General features: G+C 35.5%; 1 protein-coding gene across 1 annotated transcript; it reads right to left on the reverse strand.

Annotated features, from left to right (window-relative positions):
- Positions 1-4,354: 4,354 nt before the first annotated feature.
- On the reverse strand, positions 4,355-8,961 carry LOC146148699 (uncharacterized). Its single transcript, XM_083387192.1, has 11 exons — positions 8,135-8,961; positions 7,166-7,339; positions 6,856-7,089; positions 6,501-6,616; positions 6,330-6,442; positions 6,040-6,153; positions 5,746-5,848; positions 5,562-5,685; positions 5,260-5,355; positions 5,017-5,190; positions 4,355-4,807 (listed from the first exon to the last, which is right to left on the reverse strand). Exons 1-11 carry the CDS (start codon positions 8,264-8,266, stop codon positions 4,625-4,627), a joined length of 1,563 nt encoding a protein of 520 aa, XP_083243318.1. The 5' UTR covers positions 8,267-8,961; the 3' UTR covers positions 4,355-4,624.
- Between the last annotated feature and the right edge of the window lie 1,703 nt (positions 8,962-10,664).

Consider the following 10,664-nt stretch of genomic DNA (forward strand, 5'->3'; position numbering starts at 1 on the left):
ACATTTACAAATGACTTAAAACGAGAATACCCATATTTAAAAGAAACCGTTTATGATAAAGATCAAGTGCGCTGCAATCATTGTATGGCTGTGTTTGCAATTAGCTACGGCGGACGATCAGATATTGACAAACACTTGCAAACCCAAAAACAAGTCCTTTATTGAGGCGGCAGCGTCGTCGTCGCGCGTAACAAATTTCTTCAAACCGGCTAATTCTGATCAATCTTTAAAGTTAGCAGCAAAGGAAGCTACGTTTGCATATCACACTGCTATTCACGGACAGAGCTTTAAGATTTCCGATTGTACCTCAAAGCTAGTTTCAAAATTTGTTTAACCTAAATTTGCTTTAGCAAAGGACGAAATGCGAAGCAGTGATTGTAAATTGCATTGTCCCGATGGTAGCTGCTGATCTACGACAAGAATTGGGCAAAGCCAACTTCGTCACCGTGACTATTGATGCTTCGAACAGGAAAGAGATCAAGCTTGTTGCTGTTGTGGTTCGCTACTTCGTACCTGATATCGGCGTGAAAGTGAAGCTGTTAGAATTTAAATCACTTCCCGGTGAAACTGCCGAAATACTTAGCAATTACCTGGTTTCGATTCTTGACCAAAATGAGCTTAAAGAAAAAGTTGTTGGGTTTTGTGCCGACAACTGCAACACTAATTTTGGAGGTGTGAAATTTTTTTTCCATCATTAAGAGCATGTGGTCTGAGAGCAGAAGCAGGATGCTGAAGCAGAACGTGAAAGCCGTTATCACATGTAAAATCAATACTGATTGGTCCTGCTCTGACTTTTACGAGAATGTAAAAATGTCTTTTTGAAGAAGGTGTTATCTACAGAAAAGTATGATTGGGCGAATAAGTAAATTTTGTATCGTTAACGTCAATTCCTTTCTATTTTTTGAACTGAAACCGATATTTAGCCAGAGACTATGCGCATGAACTCTTGATGACAAATATAGGCCTATGTAATAATATCGGAAAAAGTAAAGTTAAAAATTCACAGCTAAGGGGTTGGTCTTTGGAGGCGACCCGCTTTGAAGTCATAAAAATATGGTAAGCCTACTCAAAGGTGCGCAACTGCAGCCGCGCCAGGCAAATTGCGCAGTAAAATTTCATTTCTCAAAACTAAATACTAAAAAAACTTTACACTTTTGGCAGAATAATTTGAGCATTTTGCATTGGCAATTTTTTCATTGATGTTTGTAGCTAAAAGCACGTCAAAAAACAAATCCACATTGGCAGTTTGTGACGTAATACATGTTTTGCATTAAATTACTTTGTCTATCTCATTGTGGTCCAACTGCAGGCCCGCGGGCCAAAGTTGGCCCGCTAGTTACGCTTTTTTGGCCCGCGAACTGATAGTCAGCTTTGCTTCAATCTAGCCATTTTAATTTTTGTTTCTTTGTTATTGTAATTGACAAAAACAATTGTGAATGATCCTTTGTGATGCATAATAATACCACTTGGTTCAAAAATAGAATATCGACCTCAGACGTCCCATTGATCAATAAATTATGTGGCATTATTGGTGTTGAAATTATTTAGATTATTGGTATTGAAATTATTTCATACCTACCGTAGCTGAACGTGGGTGTACATTTCATAAAGTTAGAGTGTATATGCCATAGACTAAGTATAAATATAATTTAAGCCTAATAATCGCTATTTAAAAACATTGGCCCGCAAGGCCAAAAACAAAATTGTTTTTGGCCCGCGAGGAAAAGAAGTTGGACCACGCTGGTCTATCTAATCTGTTTTCATCAGTAGTGGATTGTTTGACAATAATTCGGAATCATGAAACCGAAATGCATTTTTAGGGACGTATATTTTTAACACAACCGACATTTTTTTACGTGATTTCTGTGCAGATACATCTGCGGGGTCAATGGCCCTCACAAATAGACAAAATCATCCTGATGAATGCAAATGAGCGAATAGTTTGCTATTCTTGATTGTGTGCTAAAGGCATCATGCCATCATATATCCTAACTTGCTAAATTGTACGTTTTGTTAATTTAACCCATATAATAATGGGATACTACCTTTGACGTACCTTAAAATAACGCAGGGCACAAAGTTATACAACTAATATTCGCTGTTTACTTAATATATAATGGCCATTGACCCCGTACAAAAAGAAATGCAAAAAACACGACAACAAACTGCGCAAAGCGCAAAAATTGTTCGTTTATCCTGTCGAAGCCAGTGTGAACCATTTTTGGCTTGTGGCACCCTACAGAAATTATAAATAGTTCGCGGCGCCTTTGCTCACATTTTCGCTGAGTGGCTATAGTGTTACGCTACGTTACAATAAACGAGATTGAAACAGCACATGAACTATGCAACGAGATTAAAAAAGTTTTTAATTTTTGGCACTTTTATAGTACACAACAAATTGTATCCAGAAGCTCACCAATAGAGCAAAAATTGAAATCATAAAGAATTTAAAATATCTCTCGGCACCCCTGAGTGCCGCGGAACCCCAGGTGAGAACCACTGTGTTAAACTTTCAAGTTGGGGTGGTGTTACGTACGAAACATTGGCGATATTTGAAAAAACAATTTTGGATTTGCCCAAAACGTGAAAAATGTTATTCTAGAAAAGTGGTCTATAAGCTGTGGGCCGCGGCTTAAATGTAGCCTTTTAGCAATGTGTGTGGGGGAGCAGGAGAGTTATATCATTTCAGATTTATCATGTAGTTGTAGCACTCGTGATAGACGTACATAATTTGTACTGTACCGGTATTTTAAAACAGGGAGTCGAACCGTTTGACTTTTCCGGTTCAGGTTCGGTTCGGGTTCAAGGATTTTTTCGGAATCCGGTTCAGTTCCGGTTTCGGTTCGGAGGAATTTAAAAGTTCCGGTTCAGCTCCGGTTCGACCATCGCTATTTCAAAACCGGTTCATAAAGTTCCGGTTCAGATACAATATAATTTGCGTTAAATCTCAAAATGTGGGTCGATAAATGCAGAGAATAATCTTTGAATTGTAAGTCATTTAATCTAAGTTACGTGACTGACTTAAAAAACAGCAACTCAATATTGAAATATCTAAAAAATAAAAATAAACGATTTTTTCATTCAATATTCATATTTTTTTCATAAAATTTCGAGCATGGCGTAAGACTCTGTAAAATAGAAGTTGTGACGTCATGCAGGAGCGAACCGCTTTTATTTACAGGTCCGGGTTCGGTTAAGGTTCAGGTACTTTGAAATTATTCGGTTCAGTTCCGGTTCGGCTCCTTAAAATCTCCTTTTGAAAAGTTCGGTTACGGTTTGGAAAAAATTGACCCAAAACCGGTTCATAAAGTTCCGGTTCGGTTCCGGTTCGACTCCCTGTTTTAAAATTAGTTAAACTAATTTTTATGTTGACTCTTTGTTACATTGATTACAATGTCACAAGGCTATGGCCCCCCAAACTTTACTTTTAGCCTAATTTAACTATATGTAGAACTATATACAAGTTTTTTTTTACCATTTATTTGTTTAAATTTATTCTATTTTCAGACCGAAACCGCTGTGCAGTGTGCATACCATAAGCATGTATCGCCGTGTGACATATAAGCTATTCCTATAGGCCTGCAACGTTTAATTACTATTAAATTAGACTATAAATGCCGTTATTTGGAGCGATATGGTTCTTTATTGTGCCTATAGGCGTTACGTATATAGAGGATGCATCCTCTTAATTTAAGTTTTTTTTAACTAATAAACGCAGCTTTTTGCACTGCATGCGATTAGACTGAATTTCGACGGGTTTTATAAGACTAATTGTTTTATGACGAAACTTTGTGACGTTATTTTAAGTATTTTGATGCCCTCAGAAATAAAAATCCTTGACCCAATCCTAGGGTCGTGATGTTATATGTAGTGGGCCTTTAATTTATCTTTCAGAGTAATTTGGGCCGCGACAAAAAGCGGTTGCCGAGAACTGAACTTGTGACTAGAATTACTTGGCAGAAATTGCATTTGTTATAATCGAAGTTCACGAGGCAGACACAAACGATACGTTTGGGTTTGTGTGAATTATTTGAGTGCCCTTTCATTATCGATTTTGACTTCAACTAATTTTAACCAAACGTGTATTTAAAAAAAAATTTGACTGTTTTAAGTCAAAGAACAACTGCCCTAGTAATTATAGTATTACCAGGACAACAACGTTTTTTAGAAATTATATCATGCTGCCACAGCCTGCAAGTTAGCTTAGAAGCAGCTGTTCAATAAAACTTCCTTCCAGACTGATAGTATCCGGTATCCAACGCTGGCGTCCGATACCATATGGTTGAAACGTGCAGAAAATCACGCCTCTCACGCCAACTTTGTATGGTTAGCAGCACAGCACGCGATATTTGTCTGTTATTCCTTTATTATCAAACTAGCAACATAAATACAGTGAAACGATCAAATCTCCTTTGGCAGTTTTATGATATATGCACAAATATAAAAAGTGGCAAGATGAAAGGCAACACTATTAATCGTAACAACTCTCTATTGCAGTTTTAAGAATCGCATATTCAATTACAATACAAGCACACCAAACAATGTGAAGAAATAGTCTTAGCAATACATTTAAAAATACAACAAACTAAGACTAGTAGTATGACGTCAGTACATGATTTGCAAATTATAGTTCCTCTTTTTTCCGATTTAGAATGTCATCATCAGAGCCTTCATAATCTTCTTCTTCATCTTCTTCCTTGCGACTGTATTGTAAATACTTCTCCAATGCTTTGTCAATGGCATTTGTTGTGATATCCACGGACGTAACAACACTAGTTTCTCCCGATCCAGCAATGCAGGTGAATATCTGCATTGTATCAAAGATCATAGTTGCTTTACTTAATACACAACAACAAAAACGCTTGTATGACAAGAACGTTTTTCCCAAAGTCTACCAAATATCTACGCAATCATTAAAGCTACTGTACATATTAGAGTAAATCTCAGGTTCCAAAATTTTGTTTTAAAAGTTCTGTTGCAATGGCAATAAATCAAGTCGTGAATCTTGCGACTTACATCATTTGCTCGATTTTTTGTTCCATCTGTTTGTTGTGTGTACAGTCTAACCCACTGATCACGTGTGAATTTTTTTGTTCTTTTAATAAGAATTTTAAGCAGTTTTAATACGTGCTCATATGGCACCATGGTGTATTCGTAGTCATAACTGTTGGAGGGTTCAAAGTATTCAGTCTGCAATAAATTTTTGAAACATTTAATGGATAACAGAACGCAACATAACTATATTTGTAAAGGATGTACCTCCAAACCAAAAACACGCAACGCATCCCACGTGGCTTGAGTAATTTCTTCAACAGAAAGGGAACCATCATGATTTGCATCAATACTTTCCAATGCCTTGAAACAAAAACAAAAAATAGGAAATAAACGCTCAGATCAGTTATTAACTATGATGAAAATTTAATACTAAACTTCTAAATTAATATAGTTTACTAGGGCAGACATTAAACAGATAAAACAAAAAAGAGCTGGGCTTATGCAATAAATGTATATTGTTTGGCGTGGTCCCTAAAATTGACGTTATAAAGAGATGGTTCAATTACCTTTGTAAAGTTGCCAGTTCGCAATTTACCATCACCATCTCCACCATATGTTTCAGCTAGATGACCAGCTGTTAGCTTTTGACCGGCTGAATTCAAATCAGTGGCTACACCAAGCAACTCCTGTCTAAAACAAAAATGGTTGTAAAATGACAAAACACAATAGGTTAAGAATTGAAAAATTTACCTATAGTTTTCCTCAAAATCTCCATTTCCCATTGACATCATACCTTTTCCACTCCACTTCCACATAACATCTAGTTCACTAAGTCGCTTTGCAGTTTTATAATCTAAATCAAAATACATTTTATGTGTGTCCCCCAAAAAAAACAACTACTTATCTAAAAAACTCAGATTCTTAAATAAATATTTTTTATTGAGAACAAACATTTTTAGGTAATTAAATATTGGTGTATTAAATTTAACTTCTTATTTACTATAGTATTTTACATAAATAATAATTACAGAAAACAAATCATACCAGTATCTGGGTTACAATCAGACATATCAATGGTTTCACGTCCATCAAATCGACTAAACAGAATTGAAACAGCCAAATTGTTAGTTGGGGATGAATCAACTTGGTGGTAATAACCTGTATTGAACACAAAAATTGTAAGAAAAGTCAAATTACACTTCATTAATATCAAAAAGTGACAAATCTGTAATTTATACATTAAAAAAAAGATAGTAATACATCAAAAACATTTTGTGGTAACAATGGCACTGGTATTAAGAGCTTCTGATCACAAAAACCAAATAGGAACCCACTTTTTGGCAAGAACAAACAGTCGCCTGCATTGATGGTTATGTTTGACCATGGTACTTCAGCAATATTGGGATGAGCATACATGTCAACGCTTTCAACATTGATGTCAGAAAATCTACCAAAAAATTAATCAAATAAGACGTAATCTAAAAAGAACAACAAATTAAACTTACCCTCCAATTTCATTTTCTGGCTCCCAATGCTTATGTAACCACTTTTCATATTTATGTTCAAACAATTTCCACTGTTTAACGCCTTTATATAAACAGTTTATCTGGTTGTAAGCATCCTGTAGATATTGTTGAGATTGGTTTTCATTATAATAATAAAAAATGATTCTTAAAAATAACGTGTTTTGCAAGTATAAAAAAGGCTGAGTTTTTTGTTTACCTTCAGTAAACGTTTTTTAAATAAACATACTTAAACGTTAAAATTTTTCGGGGCTAAAAAATATTTGTAATTTACTTCTAAAACTTGGCTAAGGTGGATTATTGTTTACACATGCCAACCTGGTTCAAAATAATATACCTTATGTATCACACTGTGGGAGCCACCACTGCTCCACCATAAGTCAATTTCCACAAACCGCTTAGCCATCTCCCCGCAAGCACTTACTGAGGGCATTACAGTAACACCTGAAAACATTGGCTCAGGTAGCTCAGAAACAACATAAATTTTTGAGGACAGATTTCTCCCAGTTTGAGCAAAATGACCCAGACTGTCACGGCCTAAGTACTTTTCACCAGCAGGATGAAAGGATCCCTAAACCATATAAAGACAGTTCAAATTTAATGACAAAAATTCAAGTTTATAAAACTGTAAGAAGCTCAAAAATTACCTTTTCCCTTTTTCCCTCTAATCGTACTTCTAAGTCACCAAATTTTTCTTTAATGTATTCTACTGACCAACCAGTGAATGCTTCAGCTGTTGTACCAGCATTACGAAAAACTGCTGCTTTACTTGTTTTAACATATTTGTTGTAGAATTCTTCAGGTGTTGGGGCATTATTTACCTGTTGTTTGAAGACAACATTTAAATTTTACTCAAACTAACCCACAGCGGTACTTCATATTGGAAACTCTTGAGAGTCTTGATATATACTGCGACTGGGAGATGTTTATGCAGCTTATTTTTTTTGTATGGCTGTAATTAAGTTATTTATAAAATATACATGCAAGTAAATAAAGCACTATACCAAAACCATTAGGGTGGCTAAAGTTTTGCAAGTTTAATCGACTTTTTGCAATGGAATCATTTTATGGCGCTTTATATACTATACACCAGTGGTTCTCAACTGCCGGTCCGCGGACCGGCACCGTCTGCATCAACTTTTCTGCCGGTCCGCCTAATATATTACACATTATATCTCAATTGCACAATGCAAGATGTTAAAAGCTTGTTCACCAAATTAAGAACTTCGCCAGTTCCGTATTTTGCAGCATTGTGACGTAACTTAAAGTTAATTGTCTACTTTGGACTTACCGTACGTTACAATGCGCAGTGTTGTGCCCAACTGTTTTTAAGTAGGCTACACGTCGTTGAAGTCTTCTACTTTAAGATAGTTTTATGTGAAAAACTTTCAAATACCACGTATGATATAAGAAAGACAGCAGAAAATTGCTAATTTAATTGAATTTTTCAGTCTTTGCTTTTAAGTTGCATACTTTTGTCGTAATTACATTTTGAGTTGATTTTGATTTGTAAAGGTCCACCCGTCCACAAAATTTGTTTTAAAATTTCACCGGTCCGTAAGCTAAAAAAGGTTGAGAACCACTGCTATACACAGCTTCGATAAATCAATACTTACATCAAATTCATCAACTTCTACAGATGGTGGTCTTTGAAAACCAAGTGGCTGAAGATGCCCAACAGGAACTGAAGAGGTGGAATAACAAATTGTGGCAAAGCCAAAAATAATAAAACCAGCAGCTGTTTTCATAATTATTATTTGTGATTTTACAAGCTAAAAAAATTGAAGAATTGCCGAACAATATTACAAGGGACACTCAGGAACAAATGATATTGTTACAATATATAGAGATTTTTTTTATTTTAGAATGATAATTCTGCATATAACAGTAACGTTGGTAAAAAATTAATAAAATTATATAATAATATATGAGAGTTATTGCTAAAGCCGTGAACTTCATGGTTATATAAAAAGGTTGTTGCTGAGAATTTTATTGTGCTTCTATGGTGTAGAGTTTTTTAAGTATCACAAAACTCATCCTTGAGTCTTCGGGATTAGAACGGTCAGTGTTTCTAGTTTAACAAAGTCTATTAGACTAAAGCTGTGCTAAAGCCTTGATTAAAAGCAATTGTAATTAGACATCATATTTATAATCGGTACACTAAAGTAAATAGCACAAACATAATTGTTAGACTGGCAGACGCTTTTTGCTCCTTCTATGGCTAATTTTTTTATTTTACAGTAATGTTTGTTCTTGTTATTTTTTTTTATCTTACAGAAAATATATGGCAACCTGCAAACAACTCGTTGTGACTCACTTTTGGATCACACCACACAGGTTAGGAACCGATAGTCAAAAGGTAGCACACCAATGCTTAAACAAATGTTTTGCATCTCAGGCTAAATATTTATAGAAAGTGGCTAAACTGTGGTTGGAAAATATTCTGCCTTTACAATTTAATTGGTACTGAACATGCCCCAGACTAAAAACTTTGGATATTGCACAGGTGAAATGTAAATTGCATGCCTGGTTTAAAGATAATGCTAAACTTTATGTGGCTGTAAATCAATTAATAACAAAAATAGCAAGCACAACTGAAGTGCTACACATTGCCTGACTCAAATTTGTATGGCTGAATGCCATGTCTGAGAGTGTCAATGCATGGTGAATATTTTAGGTATGGCAAGTGAACCCGCGAGTTTGTTTCAAAACTTTCAACCTGCACCCTGAAAAAAATCTGAACTGCACCCCAAATCTGTAAAACGCTTAAGTGCGTCTTCTGTTTACAGTGCAATGTATGCAATACAAAGTGCATAGGAAAATCATAAAGCACCCGAGGGACACTTTATTGACCTATATTGCACCCGGTCACCCATATTTATCAGCCGTGCACACGCAAGATCTCGTCTAAATCTGCCATATTTTCCAGACTGGGTGGTAGGATTCTAGACTAGAGTGGAAATTTTTACACATTTCCTAATTAATCTCAACTCCACAAAGATTCCAGTGCTGGTCTATAAGCCTATCACATAACTATTTGTTCAACTCAAATTGTTTGGGTTAGGGTGGGTCAAGTATTACTGTTAGATTTATTCCTCCAAATTTATTTCACAATTCTGCAGATCCGGTTACATTAGTGCGAATTCGAAGTTCAGTAAACGGGCGAGCCAGGCAAACAGCCTCTTTCTTACACATAACAATCTACTAACCTATCCAGCACTCAGCAGTCAGCTACTCCGCCAGTCAATCAGGTCAATGATACAGACTTTGTAATTGTAAACAGCATTCAAAAGGGAAACTACTTGACCGAATGTCGAGTCTCAGCTTTTAAATCTCTTTGGTATGACCATAGAATACTTATTGGTATGACCAAAGAGATTATATCCATGAGGACAAACTGTGACGTAGCCCATTGTTCTACTTTCGACAGCGTTCCGCTCTAGTGCATAATAGTAAAACGTAAACAACTGGGCTTGACTTGTATGTTGGTGAGCTAAAATTTTGGAGCAACCGGCTTATATATATTAAGGTTTGACATTTCTGACAGGTTAAAAGTTATGTTTGAATTAGGTGTCAAACTTTCATTGCCGAGTTTTGTGTAAACACACTTAAAAATGTCCGTAGGGCATACAATATCAGTTAACCATTATTACTATATAATATGGTTAACACACTCGTCGGCGCGCCAACGTCGTCCAGTTAATGACTGCGGAAGCGTACAACGCGTTTCTGTAGAGTAGACCAGTGGTTCCAAACCGGGTTGCCGGAGAGGAATTTACATTTTTTATTATTACTAGTAAGCCTTTTGGTACAACTTTTTGTGTTTGCTTTTATAGTACAATAAACAAAATATTACAATATTGCTTAAAGTTATCTTTATTGTCCCACTTTCGTTTATTTTAGCATTACAGTAAAAAACTTAAAGAAAATTAGAGTAGGGATCTTGTAATATATTCAATTATTCTTTATTTTTGGTGTTAAGGAATATTAACATTACACATTTTGGTACTGGATAGGGTTCGGTGAACACAAACTTGGTGTGTAATATTGTTCATTGAAAAAGGAAAGCACCAGATTATGCAGCTTTGTAATCTGTTGAAATTAAATGTAATGATAACCTTTATTCTTTTACTACCAGTTATCCAA

This window comes from Ascidiella aspersa, chromosome 4, assembly GCF_963924565.1.
Source record: "Ascidiella aspersa chromosome 4, kaAscAspe10.2, whole genome shotgun sequence".
NCBI classification, from domain to species: Eukaryota; Metazoa; Chordata; class Ascidiacea; order Phlebobranchia; family Ascidiidae; genus Ascidiella; species Ascidiella aspersa.